At 46.1% G+C, this 17152-nt stretch overlaps 1 protein-coding gene across 1 annotated transcript in view; it reads right to left on the bottom strand.

Annotated features, from left to right (window-relative positions):
* Positions 1 to 14057, bottom strand: part of LOC147697176 (lysozyme g-like) — a 185418-nt gene extending 171361 nt beyond the window's left edge. Inside the window, exons 1-2 of the mRNA XM_086936116.1 lie at positions 13704 to 14057; positions 10558 to 10744 (exon numbers count right to left, since the gene is read on the bottom strand). Coding sequence (XP_086792242.1) covers positions 10558 to 10744; positions 13704 to 14057 — 541 coding nt within the window. The remainder of the gene's footprint in view (positions 1 to 10557; positions 10745 to 13703) is intronic.
* Between the last annotated feature and the right edge of the window lie 3095 nt (positions 14058 to 17152).

Genomic DNA, 17152 nt, shown 5'->3' on the forward strand with positions numbered 1-17152 from the left:
TTGATTTTTTAAAAAGATGCGAAGCAAAATTAAAATAATTTTCTTAAAACTAGAAAAGATAAAATCGGAGAAAAGCAGGATCCACAAAGCGCGTGTCAACCTGCACACTGTGTCAATATAATTTACCTATGGTCAACATAAGATCTGTCCTTCCTGTACTGTATGATCTGGCGCATGGGTACTCACAAACTTTCTCTCAGTGGCCAAATTTACAGTGTGGTTTGTGGCCGAGGGCCGCACCGTTGGAGGCGGGGCCAGTGAGAGAGGGGGCGGGGCTAGAGCCACAAAAAAAACTGACCATGAGGTTGAACACAGGCCCCTGCAGTGGACCTCTTCGTCCACTGAGCCACCAGACCCAGCATACACACACATATTTCTCTCCTTCTCTATCCCTCTCTCTCTCCCTCTCTCTCTCTCCCTCTCTCTCCCTCTCTCTCCCTCTCTCTCCCTCTTTCTCCCTCTCTCTCTCTCTCTCTCTCTCCCTTCCTCCCTCTCTTTCTCTACCTCCCTCCCTCTCTTTCTCTACCTCCCTCCCTCTCTTTCTCTACCTCCCTCCCTCTCTCTCTCCCTCTCTCCGTCCCTTTCCCTCCCTCTCTTTCTCTAACTCCCTCCCTCTCTCTCTACCTCCCTCCCTCCCCTGTCTCCCTCCCTGTCTCCCTCCCTCCCTCCCTCCCTGTCTCCCTCCCTCCCTCTGTCTCCCTCACTCTGTCTATCTCCCTCCCTCTCCCCGTCTCCCCCCCCCTCTGTCTCCCTCACTCTCTCTATCTCCCTCCCTCTCTCTGTCTCCCTCCCTCTCTCTGTCTCCCTCCCTCTAACTGTCTGTCTCCCTCCCTCTCTGTCTCCCACCCTCTCTGTCTCCCTCTCTCTGTCTCCCTCCCTCTCTGTCTCCCTCCCTCCCCCTCCCCTGACTATCCCTCTCTCTCCCTCCCCTGACTCTCCCTCTCACTCCCTCCCCTGACTCTCCCTCTCACTCCCTCCCCTGACTCTCCCTCTCACTCCCTCCCCTGACTCTCCCTCTCACTCCCTCCCCTGACTCTTTGTCTCCCTCACTCTCTTTGTCTCTGTCTCCCTCCCTCCCTCTGTCTCCCTTCCTCCTTCAGCCTCCATCCCTCCCCTGACTCTCCCTCTCCCCTGACTCTCCCATCCTCGTCCTACTGTGTCTCTCCCTCTTTCCCTCCCTCGCACTCCCCTGATGCTTTCCCTCACTCACCCTCCCTCCCTCGCCCTGACTCTCCCTCTCTCTCCCTTCCCTGACTCTCCCTTCCTCGCCCTACCCTGTCTCTCCCTCTCTCCCTTCCTCGCACTCCCCTGACGCTTTCCCTCCCTCACCCTCCCTCTCCCTCCCCTGACCCACCCTCTCCCTCCTTCACCCTCCCCTGACTCTCCCTCTCTCTTCCTCCTGTGACTCTCTCCCTCCCCTGACTCTCCCTCTCACTCCCTCCCATGACTCTTTGTCTCCCTCACTCTCTTTGTCTCTGTCTCCCTCCCTCCCTCTGTCTCCCTTCCTCCTTCAGCCTCCATCCCTCCCCTGACTCTCCCTCTCCCCTGACTCTCCCATCCTCGTCCTACTGTGTCTCTCCCTCTTTCCCTCCCTCGCACTCCCCTGATGCTTTCCCTCACTCACCCTCCCTCCCTCGCCCTGACTCTCCCTCTCTCTCCCTTCCCTGACTCTCCCTCCCTCGCCCTACCCTGTCTCTCCCTCTCTCCCTTCCTCGCACTCCCCTGACGCTTTCCCTCCCTCACCCTCCCTCTCCCTCCCCACCCTCTCCCTCCTTCACCCTCCCCTGACTCTCCCTCTCTCTTCCTCCTGTGACTCTCTCCCTCCCCTGACTCTCCCTCTCTCTCCCTCCCTGACTCTCTCTCTCTCTCCACTGACTCTCTCTGTCTCCCACACTCTCTCTCTGTCTCCCTCCCTCTCTCTCTCTGTCTCCCTCCCTCTCTGTCTCCCTCCTTCTCAGTCTCCTCCCTCCTTCTCTCCCTCCCTCCCCTGCCTCCCTCCCCTGACTCTCCCTCTCTCTCCCTTCCCTGACTCTCTCTCTTTCTCCCTCCACTGACCTGCTATGTCTCCCTCACTCTCTTTGTCTCCCTCACTCCCTCTGTCTTCCTCCCTCCCTCTGTCTCCCTCCATCCTTCTGCCTCCCTCCCTCCCTCCTTCTGCCTCCCTCCCTCCCTCCTTCTGCCTCCCTCCTTCCCCTGACTCTCCCTCCCTCGCCCTACCCTGTCTCTCCCTCTCTCTCCCTCCCTCGCACTCCCCTGATGCTTTCCCTCCCTCTCCCTCCCTGACCCTCACTCTCTCTCCCTCCCCTGACTCTCCCTCCCCTCGTCCTACCCTGACTTTCCCTCCCCTCAACCAACAACCCAATTTCCTACATCTGTCCATTTCCCAATCGTATAATTGTTTGTTCTATTCGATCTCCTAATTTGCTTCTATCTTGGGTGACCTTGAAGCAAGATAATTGAAGGTTTTCAATGAAATCGTATTCAGTGATTGTCTTGTGAGTGAGCATAGAAGACAAGTCTATTAAGGCAGATTCATGTGCATAGCATTCTTCATATAGCACCCCGTGATTATCACACATCTAAACATACTATAAAACTAGCTATATCTTTCTAATCCCTGACTACCTCACTTGATTCAATTTTGGGCGAATCCTTAGTAGCACCTTATGTGGAGACATTTTCTCATCTCTTCGCCCTGTTCGTTAAGCTTTCAAATGCTATTCAGCCCTTTCCTATTCCCGAAAAAGGTGACGATTCTTGAGTTTGCCTGTCTTTGGAGTTCTCCCAGGGACATAATCAATTAATTACGTGGCCTGCCACAGGCAGACATTTCATTATCACATTTGAAAGGTGAGCAATGATAGAAAATAATCTGTAGGATCGTTGAATACGCAACTCTGACAGTCCGTCTAAAAAAGCCAACCCTACAGTCAGCTCAACATTTCAGAACAAAAGCGCCAACATTTGCCTTTGTGCAGCGCTAGCCCGAAACGTGCATTGAAATATTTATGGCAGCAGTGTAGAAAGATGACGCGTTTGAAGGTGGACTATTTCATTTCATACAGGAAACGGTTACTATTTGCAAATTAAGAATATTATTACTTTCCGTGCATAAACGTTATTTTGTCCGCTGCTTCCAGTTTCTGTATTCAGGCTATTTCATTCAGCTCGGCTCGCATCATTTTACCATCGGAGCACTTCACAGGTCTTTGAAAGACCATTAACGTGTTAATGAGGCTTTGTTCTGTTTCACCTCTTCTGAGGCCCCTGCAGCTCCACTCTATGGCTCGAATCTCCCGGCCCCCAGAGAGCAGAGCCTCTCCGAGACCAGGCTGCTGCAACCAGTGGCGTTTACTGACACTCTTGATAACATTTTTTTTTTGAATGGTACATGTTTGCAAGGTCCGCGGGCCGCCAAGGAAGGCTTGCCGGGCCGCTGGCGGCCCGCGGGCCGTACTATGAGTACCCCTGATCTGGCGAAACAGTTTGGTTCTGTTTCCGGTTATAAGTTAAGTGCCGATAAAAGCCGGGTAGTACACTCTCAATGCCGGAAGATATTCCAACCGTATCAACAGCAACTTATTTGGGATTGAAGATCACAGATGAAGATGAGCAGATACCGGAAATGAATTTGTTGCAGATTAGAAAAAATACTGATCAAATACTTGCAAGATTAGATCACCTGCATCTTTTGTTGCACGGACGGTGCAATGTCATTGAAATGCTGATTTCCCCCAAATTTTTATGTTTGTTTCAGACCATACCCCTAGAATCCCGGCTTTGTGCATTTTTAGAGCAGAAAGAGTATGTACAATATTTGTTATGGTAATATCTTAAAGCTAGAAGGGCAGTTAAATGGCTAATTTCTTCCAAGACTTAGGAGGGGCTGGGGACTACCTTCTTTAATGCTATATCACTGGGCAGCACTACTACAAAAAATTGGGATATTGCTGGTCGGAGCTAAGGCAGTAGTCCCTGAATCAGCCAGACCTACTATTTATGAAGTCTTACTTGGGTAGGATGCTTGACAATGTTTAACTAAAGTTATTGAACCAAGCCATGATAAGAAAACAACATTTAAAATCATTCAATCTGCTTACGCTATCTGGAAACAATGTGGCACCAGCTTGGTATCTCGAATATAAATGCTCATACCCTTCTGTTTTCACAAGGGTTTCTATCGCCAATCTTTCAGGACCAGATAACTACTAGCTAGGGGGTTCTTGGAATTAATTTTTTGGGAGATTTTTCTGTAATGTTCAAATTACCTCATTCTCTAAACTACAAGAAAAATGTGGGCTCCCTACGAGACACTTCTTTAAGTTTTTACAGATTAGGAGTTTCTTGGTTGAAATCTTGACACAGGGGTGGGTCAAGTTTGGGAAAATACCCCTGGTGGGAATTATAGAGACTAGGTCCCGGATTGGGAAAATCTGTCAAATGCTACTATCCGGTCTTCCAGACAACTTGGCTATCCAGAACGATAGATGGTACAGGAAATTTAGACAGGAGGGCACTGATTTGAAAGCATCTCTCAAATTGGCGAATCAGATTTTAATAACTGGCAGCTTGAGGGCCCAAAATTATATATCGGCCTTCAATTTATATTACACCCCGGGAAAGATCTCTAAGTGGTCTGAGTCATGAGGGAATTCATGTAGCAGATGTAGTGCACTGGCTGATGATACGATCCACGTTTTCTTTGCCTGTCCTAAGCTTGTTAAATATCTACAAGACATTGAATTAATCTTAGGCCAGACTTTTGGCAAGGTGATCACAATCCAGGGTTCCGGTGGTGTTTTCCGTCCGCCATCTTGGTGGGGCTAACCTTTGGGACACTTCAGGCGCCATATTGAGTGGGGCTAGAGGCTCTAGTAGCCGGAAGCCCGGGCGGCGCAATACCATAAATAGGTATGTGTAACCAGACGCGCAGCGGATGCGCGCAGCGGGCGCGCCGTAGACGCGCCGGAGGTGCGCCAGAGGTAAGCCCGTTTGCGCCCGTTCGCGTTTCGGACGCGTCCGGTGCAGAGCATAGGGCTGCCTCTGGCTCATCGAGCTCTCCGACGGACCCGCTGGTAGTTCCTTTCGAGAGCAGGGGAGGAGCACAATCTCAGGTATTTTTTTCCTGTGGACTTCTGAATGTACGCTCTCTAGTTAAGCATTATGCGGAAATTGCCCTGGTAATAGAATCCTCCCATCTGGATATTCTGTTTGTGACCGAGACTTGGATCACATCAGACTGCGAGGTAGAGCTTGGGTGGGCGTGCCCACCTGGATATCTCGTGAGGCACGTCCCTCGTGCCTCTGGTAGAGGAGGAGGAGTCGGATGTATTTTTAGAGACTCAATCTCCCTCCTACCGCTTGTGCTAAAGGAAATTCAGGGCTTTGAGCTCATGGGCTTTTCTATCGGGACCCAAGGTGGTACGTGGATGGCTGGCCTATTGTGTTATAGACCACCCTCGTCAACTACAGCGGCCCTTCAATCCCTGATCGATCTGATATATGATCTTTCAAATTCCCACTCCAAGTTCCTTGTCCTGGGCGACTTTAATTTGTGGCCCTCTGGGCCCCACGACCTTGCCTTTCGAGAACTCTGCCAAGCGTGTGGGAACATTCAACTTGAACAACTTGTCCTCTCCCCCACCCACACGAAGGGGCATACACTGGACTTGGTGTTTGCGGATAATGAACTAATCTCAGTGAAGGACATTCTAACCCAATGTTGGACCGACCACTCACTGATCCTCTTTACTGTAGCTCAGCCGGCCCTATCAAAACCAGTTAGTTCGGGGAGTACTACATTCAATCGATCATGGACTCGCCTGTTAAAGGAGATTAAGCAACCTATGTTCCTGGCCCGAACATTTGAGTTAAAGAACAGCGTAGGTGAGAGCTATGATGCCCTCTGTCAGCAAATCTTAACAACCTTGGACGAGGTAGCACCCTTACGGAAACTGAAGGACAGATCCAGAGGGACCAATGGTTGGTTCACCGAGGAACTCGGCCAGGCGAAGCTACGCTGTAAACAAGCAGAACGCACATGGAGGAAAGGGTATTCAGAGCAGGACAGGGCCACCTACAAAGGCATCTTACTAGAATATAAGCTCCAATTAAGAAATGCCAAAGCCAAATTCTTGGAAGAGACATTGGCAAAGGCATCGAACAAATCACAGACCCTGTTCAAATTGGTAAAGAGCTTAGCCAATCCTACATGTGCCACACCATCTCCACTGGTGTCACAGGAGCTTTGTGACTCTTTAGCCACAGCTTTTGATGACAAAATTAGGAACATGATGAAGGGCCTTGAGGGTTCTACGCAACCTATGCCATCTGGTTCTTGTCCCTCTGTGTTCCCAGGTCACCCGGCCTCTGAATCAAATATGAACAAGGAGCCTACCTGTCAGTTGCCGAGCTTTCCAATACCCTCGCTGGAGGAGTTTGGTTCTCTGGCTAACTGTGTATCATCTGGCTCTCCTCTTGATCCCATGCCGCACAAGATCTGGAAGGCCTTCCAGGACGAGCTGTTTCCCCCGCTCCACTCTATCTGTTGCCAATCGCTAGCTACTGCATCTGTACCAGACTGCTGGAAATTGGCTATTGTAACACCTTTGCTAAAAAAGGCTACTTTGGACCCCCTCTGCTCAGCCAATTACAGGCCTATCTCGCTGTTACCATTCGCGATAAAGATCTTAGAGAAGTGGGTTACGAGAGCCTTGGCCAATTTCCTGGAATCCAACTCCAGTCTGGATGTAGCTCAGTTTGGCTTCAGACCGGGCCACGGTACTGAGACTGCTCTGGTTACCGTGTTGAATGATCTGGGAACGCGTGTCGACAGGGACAAGTCAGCATTTTTAGTACTGCTTGACATGTCGGCCGCGTTCGACACGGTGAACCATGAGGTCCTTCTGGACCGTCTCGGTAATGCGGGAATAACGGGCTCAGCACTAGCCTAGTTATCATCATATCTGGATAACAGACAACAGGCAGTAACATTACCACCGTTCCGCTCTGCCATACGCCAGGTAAACCAGGGTGTCCCCCAGGGTTCGGCGATAAGTCCAATTCTTTTTAATCTGTACCTCCGCCCCCTGATACAACTTATAAGATCTTTCGGCATTCAAGTCATCAACTACGCCGATGATACCCAATTGATTTTTTCTTTTGAGGGTTCAGAGGCAGTGTCGAGGGACACCTTCCATCAGTGAATGTCGGCCACAGCAAAGTGGTTGCAAGCCAATTCACTCCAATTCAATGGCACAAAGACGGAGATATTGCACTGCTCTTCTGACCGACTCCCTCGCCCATTGCCGGAAGATTTTTGGCCTAGCTCCATTCCAGGCTCGGTGGAGGTAGCAGACTCGGCCCGCAATCTGGGAGTTATGTTCGAGTCGAACCTACAATTGGATGTCTCGGTGAACAGGACTGTTGGGACATGTATGGGCCTGCTCCGTGCTCTACGGAAGATACTGCCGCTTCTCCCGCGGGATGCCAGAGTAGAAGTAGTGCGTAGCACCATCCTCAGTAGGTTAGACTACTGTAACGCACTACTTCTAGGAGCCCCAAAGGTTTTGATCCATAAATTACAGAGGGTTCAAAACATGGCGGCTAAATTAGCCCTATCCCTACCTCGCTCGGCGTCTTTTGCGGGAGCTCTGGCAATCTTACACTGGTTGCCGGTCCAGCAGAGGATCTCCTATAAGGCTATGTGCCTGGTTTTTGGAGCACTGCATGGTCAAGGACCAATACCATTGCAAAATCTTTTTTCGTGGTATCAGGCTGCCAGACCTCTGAGATCCGCCTCAGCGTTCCTAGTGAAAGTCCCTAGAATAAACAGAGTGAGAATGGGCGGCCGCGCCTTTAGTTTCACGGCCGCCACAATGTGGAACACTCTACCTCTAACACTGAGGAGCAGTCAAAATTTGATTTTATTCCAAAAGGACCTTAAAACCTTTCTCTTCCCTAGAGCAGAATAATTTGTAGAATTGATGGTGGAACTGATCTCAGCGCCAGGATACCCGCTGGGTGACAGCTGCGCTTAATAAGCATTAAAATACATACAACATACATACAAATAACATCTGTCCTAGTGATCATGGGGATAGATCGGACTCAGAGCATGGCAGGGTGGACTAGATCGGAAATAGGCTTATGCCCAGATGCATCAAGCATTTTTGGAGTTGCAAACGGTGTGATTCCTTAAAATCGGCCGTTTGGGATTCCAAAAATGCTTTTAGAGATGCATAATTATTTTTTGGTTGAAAATCGCTAATTTTGCGATTTTCTAAAATGCGATTGCATTTAAGGAATCGCAATATTGCGATTCCTTAAATGCAATGCATCATTCTTAAAACATTTGCGATTTTACAAATTGCAAGTGCAAATTACCACAAAGTTGAACCTCGTGGTAATTTGCAAAATTGTCTAAAAATGCACAAAAATGCATTTTTAAAACTGCTAAGTTACAGACACACATGTCCTTAGGGACATGTGTGTATGTAACTTACAGGTAAAAGTGCATTTCATGGGTGCAGGGGGGGGTCATTTGCGAAAAAAATGATGCATACCATTTTGAGATTCCTAATTTGCGATTTGGTAATTTTCGCAAATTATGAATCGCAAAAAAGTACTTTGATGCATCTGGGCATTAGTCTTTATTGCAATGGCCATTTCGAGCACAGGTATTACATCACAATGGATTAGCTCCGACCCCCCCAAGTTCATAAAATGGAGGGCTAGATTACTTGCTATATATAACATGGAATCAGTGGTGTACAGATTAAAAGGTGGTAGCAGACGCAAAATGCGGAAGAAAATATGGGCATCAGCAACTAGCTGGATAGAGTGAACAATGTTTGTTTTCAACATATCTGCCTTATTTTTTATCTTGTTTAGTTAATAGGCAATGCCTGACATCTTCTACATTTTCTGTTTTTTTCCTAGTACTGATTTGCCAATTAATACTCTGATGTATGTTTTGCATTAATTATTGTCATTGAAAATGAATACAAAAGAAATGATTAAAAAAAGAGAGATAGTAATTTTAAAAAAAAATAGTATCCCACATTAGTAGTATACCCAGTATACTATTTTTACTTTTGTCGTACCTTGGAATAAATATGTTGGACACTCGTTTTGAAAACACTCATACTCACTGAATGATATCATCAGTGATGCTTTTTAAGATGTCGTCAGCGATGTCACTGAGTATGTCATGAGTGATATAATATGTGAGGTCATTGCCGAGGCGTAGGTTATAGTTAGCTCACTACTCACTGAGAGTAGAAGTTCACCTTAGTACGGAAGCTCTCAGGAGACAAAGAGACCTCATCCTATCTAACTTTGGAGAGTCTCTTCTGTGCCAGGCTATCTGTGCGCAGATACCAGGTTGCACATGAAAGTTGTCTTACATGCACAATACTCACATGTGTGCACACGTGTTCACATGTAGCCAGCCAATTACCCCATACCCTTTCTGCATTACAGCAGCTTTATCTTAATAGGAGATACTAGAGGAACACACGTGCAATCCTTTAACCATGTGATTACTAAGGATGAGACAGCTGTTGTGAGGTTCACCTACAGTAAAAATTCCAAGTCCAGCTGATCCCAAACCAAAAAATCCAGGGGCCTCATTTATGAGAAATGACGCATCGCTGCGTGAAAGCAGCGATGCGTCACTTCTCAGTGTGCACTCCTTGCGACATTCCTGATGCGTCAAATTTAATGTATGACGCATCATGTCGCAAGGAGTTACAGATACGTCAGTATTTCTGACATATCTGTAAGCGCAAAAGTGTCGCATTGCTGGAGTGTGTCACAAAAGTGACGCAACTCCAGCAATGCGTCCTTTCACATGGGGAAAGCCCCATGTGAAAGGGCTTGCGTCAGTCTTACGCCTGCTGTGAGGCAGGCGCAAGATTTTGACGCAACAGCGTCCTAAAAGTGACGCAGTGAAATCTCATAGATTTCACTGCGTCACTCTTACGAGGCTTTTTGCAGGGGAACGCCCCCTCTGCATACATTGTTCCTGACTTAGGTATAATGTGGTGCAGGGGTTTAAAAAGTGACGCATCTACCTAGATGCGTCACTTTTTAAATATGGCGCAACGAGGCGCATTTTTACACCGCTGGTGCGTCACAAAAAGTGACGCACCGGCGGCGCAAAACTGACGCAAGGCCTTCATAAATAAGGCCCCAGGTGGTCTAAATGAGCAGAAACCTTTTCGCTCCAGATATAATATGGGAGAAAATAACCAGTGCATGGTGAGGATGTAATCTATGAAAACACAGTTTATATACTATTACAAAATGTGCCACATTACGCTGCATGATTTGTCTTTTTTTCCAGCATAATTTTATTAACCCTGTTGCATTATTAAGCCCTCCTTGTCGCATAATTGCATTGGCCCTGGACTGTATGTTTCTTGCAGTTATGCACGCTAAAATTATATTTACATAATATTGAAACGGAGAATGAGTTTGTTGGTTCCTGTTATTCAGAAATTAAATGTTACCACCCACAATATGATAGCCTGTCAGGAATGAAATGGTACCTACCACAATATGATAGCTTTTCTCGCGTTGCAGTTACACAGTCAGCTCCAGTTGTTTGAACCTCCATGATATTTCCATAGCATCCTGATTTCGCGGTGCCACCTAGTGAGGGTGAACAAAACAGATATTGCCTTACCCTGTTTACAAAATTCTGAATGTGTACATGATCATGCGCTGGCACATCTAGCTCCTTGTGACACATTTAAATGAGACTGTACCTGTTTAATGCTATTGCTATCAAATCTTCTGGGAACCTAGCACCAGTTGGGATGGATAACTGGAAAAGTTACATTAGTGCCTTACAAATGTGTGTGAACAAATCTTGCAGTGTGTTCCCCTGCGCTACTCCACCTGCTCTCTACAGGTCCCAAGACAATGTTCCCGCTCTTTGCACCTTTATTAGCTTGGTTAAATGTATTCGGTTTTATTCAACCTATACCCGGGCAAGGCGGTTGTGATTAGGACATAATTTTCAACTTTTATATATTGATAGCACAGTAGTCATACACTGTTTGACCACTGTGAGGTCTTCATTGGTGATTAGGCATTTAATCTCTGTCGGCTAGTGAAGGCCAAAAACAATGCATTCAGTATTGCATAACATGTAAATTGCATCTTAGTAAGTAGTGCATTATACTTTATGGGATACACTTAGCAGGGCAGTTTATGGTTATAATAAGGGCAGGGACTGCTTTACAAAAGTTTATTAACTAGGAAAAATAAATTATACAGTTGCTCACTAAAGTTCTTATTCTTTTCAGTCTCTTTTTACTGATTTGGGAAGAAATAGGATATTCTACCTACATCGATATTTCAAGTAATGCCGTAATTTCATGTAACATTAAAGCAGAATTTGATCTATAAAACCTATTGAAATGAATCCCTGGATATTGACCCGGAATTTGGAAAAACTTGCCAAAATGGGTGTGGTGGCAATGATTTGGAGTGTCCTTCCTCCTTCCATAGGGGATCTTTAGGACATTACTCATAAAAAGGGTGAGAGAGGATGTGGTCTAACAGCTAGGGCGGTAAACCTCAAAACTGGGAAACTTGGTCCAAGTCTCGGTAATGAGGCTCAACATCATGTGATTTGGACAAATCACTTATTCTCCCCGTGCCTAACAAAAATGAATGTGGCTTTGAGTAATTCAACTTGTACTTATGTAAAGCGCTCCTGATACTTTTGTGTCAAGTTTGCAATGCATAAAACTGAAAAAAAATCATATTACATCTTGGAATTAATGATACCCATGGTGTCAATAATTTCGGGTGTGAAATTACCACATTGGAATTACTAATGTAGTTGTGATGAGACCTTGAGAGAAACCCCTCCTTTGAAGCAAATTTCTCTCTTGGAATCCACAAAGAATTCAGTACTACGTTGGGGAGCCTGAGATTGTTGTAGATGCCCAGGACTTGAGTACTCACCTGCATATATATTCCTGCAACCAAAATGCATTAGCTATCACTCAAAGGTCTACTAGTGGGCAGATTACGATGTCGTTCGGAAGCAGGGGCGGCTCTAGGTTCATGGTGGCCCTGGGCAGGGAGCGTTGTTAGGGGGCCCCGGAAGAGGGGGTCCGGGTGGGGCGGAGCGCGGAGGCCAGTGAATAGGGGGGGGGGTCATGGTGTTTGGAAGTTGTATAGAGCCAGAGGCCACCAAATCCCTGCCAGGGGCCCCCACATAAATATATATCCATCCTCAGAGGATTATTATATTAAGGATATATATTGCTGTGGTGGCCCCTGGTATTTGGTGGCCCTGTGCAGGTGCACAGCTTGCACATGCCTAAGGTCGGCCCTGTCGGAAGGGCAGCCAAGAGCTATTCAGATTCGGACCTTTCGACCAGTTCATATTCAGAAACGGTTTTCCTGAACAATGCATTTTGATGCCCAAAACCCCTTACTTACCGACCCACTCGGTTACTCCGAATCCGACCGGAAATTCCAAACGAGAAGCCTCTGGAAACGCAGAATGGAGCTTTGGAGCCCCTTCTGAGTCCGAATCTGAATTCCCAGTTAAGATGTGTACTTCCAATGTGCTGAAATGTTTGGACCAACCATCAGTTGTAAGGGGAGTATTTCAACTCTGAATATCCTCACAACATGATTCCTGCATCTGAGACTGTGCAGCCATGCATCCTATCACGCATGTGATCCCTCTACTCTACCTCTAATATGAATACTTCAACTCTAATTGACGCATTCGTCGCAGAGGCTAAGTTAGTCACCTCAAGGTACATAATAATGTAACTACCCTGCAAAAGACAAAACAAGAGAAAGAAAGGGTACAACTACAGCCAAATGGAGGGCGGGGGGAAGGGAGGGATACCTCCAGCAATGTAACACGTATTTGTGTGGGTTGGGGGCTAATATTCCCAGCAATGTTTGACCAAATTGTGGGGTGGGGGGCTAATGCTCCTAACAATGTTGAGCTAATTGGGGGTGGGGGGTTAATACTCCCAGCAATATTGAACCAAATTGGGGGTTGGGGGATAATACTCCCAGCAATGTTGAACCAAATTGGGGGTGGGGGGCTACTACTCCCACCAATGTTGAGCAATTTGGGGGATGGGAGGGCTAATGCTCCCAGCAATGTTGAGCCAACTTTGGGGCTGGGCTAATACTCCCAGCAATGTTGAGCAAAATTGGGGGATGGGGGGCTAATACTCCCAGCAATGTTGGACCAAATTGGGGGTGGGGGCTTATATTACCAGCAATGTGTCCTTGAATAATATACATTTTGCTCATGCGAAGTGCTTTAGTACCTCAAGGTAGAGTACAAGCTGAAGAAAACAGAAAAAAACAAAGCCTTAGGTTAAAAGGCAGGAAATGCATTCTCACAGTGCTGCAGCAAATGTAAGTGTCAACTTTAAGGTATGTCAGTCGTTTCCTGAACATACGCGTATGTTCAGGACACGACTAACGTACTGAACATTTTGAAAGAGGTGGATTTTGACCCAGAGAACCAACTATTGGTGACTATTGATATCGAGTCCCTATATACAAGTATCCCTCAGGGCGCCACACTGGTGGCAGCAGCACGCATCCTGGGGGAACATGAATGGTTTTATGACACACCACAAACATTTGTCATGCAGTGTATAGAGTTGGCACTCAAAAGAATTTTTTTTGAGTACCAAGGTTACCTGTACTTGCAGGTGGCGGGAACTTCGATGGGGGCCACATTCCCCCCAAGTCTGGCCTGCATTTATGTGGGCCAGTTTGAGGTGAATGTGGTCCATCATCCCTCCAATCCGTACTTGAGGAACATCAACCTCTGACGAAGGTATATAGACAATGTACTCTGTATCTGAACAGGCACAGAGGACCTGCTGATACCATTCCTGCAATGGTTGAACCAGGCAGATGAAAGAATGCGGTTCAATAGAACCATCAGTAACATGTCTGCGGTATATCTTGATGTGGACATCTCTGCGGTAGAACATAAACTGGCAACGAATATCCATCATAAAGTAACTGACAGAAATGTGCTCCACCATTATCGCTCTCTCCATCCCAGGGACCTTAGGGATAATCTCCCAGTCGGCCATTTTTTACGTTAGCAGAGGAATTGCTCTACAACTGATACATTTATGGAACAAGCGGAGGAGTTGAAAACAAAATTGAGGGATAGAGAATATCCTATGAAGGTAATCAAGCAGGCACATAAACAAGCATTAAACACCTCGCGTGATGCCTTGCTTGAAAAAAATGTGAGGGAAAGACAGGCCTGTCTTCCGGTGGTAACCGCATTTGACCCGCTGTCAACAAAAATGAGACGGAAACGTTGGTCCATTTTGGACACAGTTACTAGCAAAATGCCAGTGCCACGCTTTGCATTTAAAAGAGCTCCCAACTTAAAAGATAAATTGGTCCACTTGCGCACACATATGAAGACACCACCTAATTCACTGCCAGTGGGGCATTATCCCTGTGGAGGTTGCTCTCTCTGTGGTTTGACAGAGATGACGAAAAGTGTCACATTACATGATGGGAGAACCTGGTTTCAAAATCGTTTTAGTAATTGTAACACCTCATACGTGATCTACACTTTGACTTGTAGTTGTGGTTTGCACTACATTGGATTAACCTCGAGAAAGGTTAAAATACGCACACAGGAACATCTGAGTTCAATTAGAGCGAGAAAGTTGAAAACGCGCTTAGTGGAACATTTCACTGACAAGGGGCATGACTCAAGGGATTCAAGATGGACTGTATTGGAGAAGGTGAGTGGTGACATTCACAATTTGGAAGCTATCCTGGCAAGAAAAGAGGCCAAATGGATCTTTTTAGAACGCGCAGATCAAGATGGGCTTAACAATTCAATTGAGTGGAATAAGGTTAGCAAGTAGTGAGAATCCTGTGCCTGATATGTACATAGTATGAGAAATTAGGGAAGACCCATAATCTGAAATTCTGCTACCACGACATTCTATGAAGAGTCTCTGGTTTTATTTTAGAATGTGAATTTATATTATTTTCATGGGTGATTTGTGACCCTAAGACAATTCTCATAATACTTTCATGTGAGGTACGTGAGGTTGGCTCATGAGGGTTCTTTTATAAATAAGGTACAGAATATATCCCCTCTTGCTCCCTTTCTCCTTTGCTATTACCTGGCCCAAGAGCAATTGGAGTATCTGGCATGTTAGATAGAGTGGTCCCTTTGACTATTAGATGATGAGACAATGGTCAATACGGCACCAATGCACACACAAATGATGTATTGCAATGGGTGTCTTGCAATCAGTCAAGCATTGCCCGGCATTGGCTGAGCATTTTGATTAATGGGTCAATGCACGGATTAAATAACCCCATGGCGGTTGGGTTAAGGAAATATAGTATTTTAAATAAAAGGGACCCGTCAATATATGTGATTATCTGGTCACGGACTTTGAATTTTGTAACTTTATTCACTTTCCATTCAGAAATGCACCCTCATCCAATATGGCCGCCATTGATTGCAGCAGTAACACGCAGGCGCCTCTCTCGGTGAAATTGTTTGCGAGTGTTAGGGGCCATGTGGTAATCATGGATATCTGTATATATCCGCACATTATTTGAGGAGAATTTTTAAAACTTTAAAAAAATTCTTATACACAAAACACATCCTGATTTTTGATGGCTGCCACGTTTGAGAACGTGCACATGCAAGCGCCACACTGGCACTGGTAAGCGTGGTCAGTATGGGTATTTAAACAGAGTGGCGGTGAGAGCAGATTGTCGGAGATCTACACCCGCCGGAAGGACTCGGCACCGGTAAGCACTTCAGTGAGCTGGTTGTTTGTCTGAGAGGAGTGTGTAGCCTGCATGTAGTGTAATTGGCTGATGTGGTAGAGTTCGAACCAATGGAGCCCAGAAGAGACCATCGGGGCCCAGGGCGCTGTACGCTGTCACACCCAAATAAAGGAACATATACCACACAGTACAGGAATATTTAAAGTGAGACAGGAGTACACAAAGGCATTGAAGGAGTTTTTAAAGTGGGATGTGGACTACAAGATCTATGAATATTGGCTGGGATGTGACATGCTTTATCTCTTGCTTTTTTACACTTTGTAGGTTGCTCAACATTGAGGGGCCACTCGGCGGACACGTGATCTTTTGACTCGAGGTCCATAAATGAGTGATGGTTGTAGGTATGCAGTGATTCGGCAACCATCTGGTACTGTTGAGGCGATTGAATATTAAATAATATTCATTGAACTTTTTTGGTTCACAGAATGACTGTGGTTCGATATGTAACCTTCAGGTGATCTAATGTTGGTTTGTTTTTAATGTCGTCACAGTTCTTGGGACCTATCAAGAGTGAAGAATAAGAGTATAGAACCCCCAAAACCCTGACAAAGTTACGTAAACTCTTGGCAACGAAACATGTTGGCAAAAATTATGGTGTATTGTTAACCATTTTTAAGTGGGAATGCTTGCAGCCAGGAATAAAATTGGATGGCCAGCAAGCAGCACTCAGTTTTATTAAGTGAGAATTCTAAAAAAATTATTTCCTTTTTTGGTTTCCACTGGTGTTCTGCGAGCAGGCATGTGGTGTGTGCAGTGGGCACATTTATTTGTGTCTACTATTTCTTCACTATATGAGTTTTGTTGTAAAGGGAGCACATTTGTTCTTTTTATATATCATTTCTCTCACACAACAAACAGAGAGTGGCCAATGATGAGAAGTGGGTAGACTGGCAATCATTAGTCAGTAACCCCCTCGGGTGCCGCTACTGTGAGATACTCTCTCTTTACACACTACATTTCTTCACAAGTTAGTATAGACCTGTGATGACGGTTGTTATGTATTGAAAGGGCACCATTACTAAACAGAGCAGTGTAAATTAACACACTAGGAGGATAAGGAGATAATATCATTATCAGATCCTTTGTGTTAGTCAAGATAGGTACAATTTAGGTGGGACCCTGCAATGTGGTGCCAGTATATTGTCCTCTCCCCAGCTGTGCTTTAAATTGAGTCTTAGGGCCAGCCTTTGGGACATACATTTCTTAGCGCCCAGCCTCGTGTGCCCTGACAGAAGTAGTGTTATCTTCCCCACCCACTCATCACTGTCAGATCATTGCAGGTACACAAAGGCTGCAT

The sequence above is a fragment of the Lissotriton vulgaris genome, chromosome 8 (genome assembly GCF_964263255.1).
Source record: "Lissotriton vulgaris chromosome 8, aLisVul1.2, whole genome shotgun sequence".
Classification (NCBI taxonomy): domain Eukaryota; kingdom Metazoa; phylum Chordata; class Amphibia; order Caudata; family Salamandridae; genus Lissotriton; species Lissotriton vulgaris.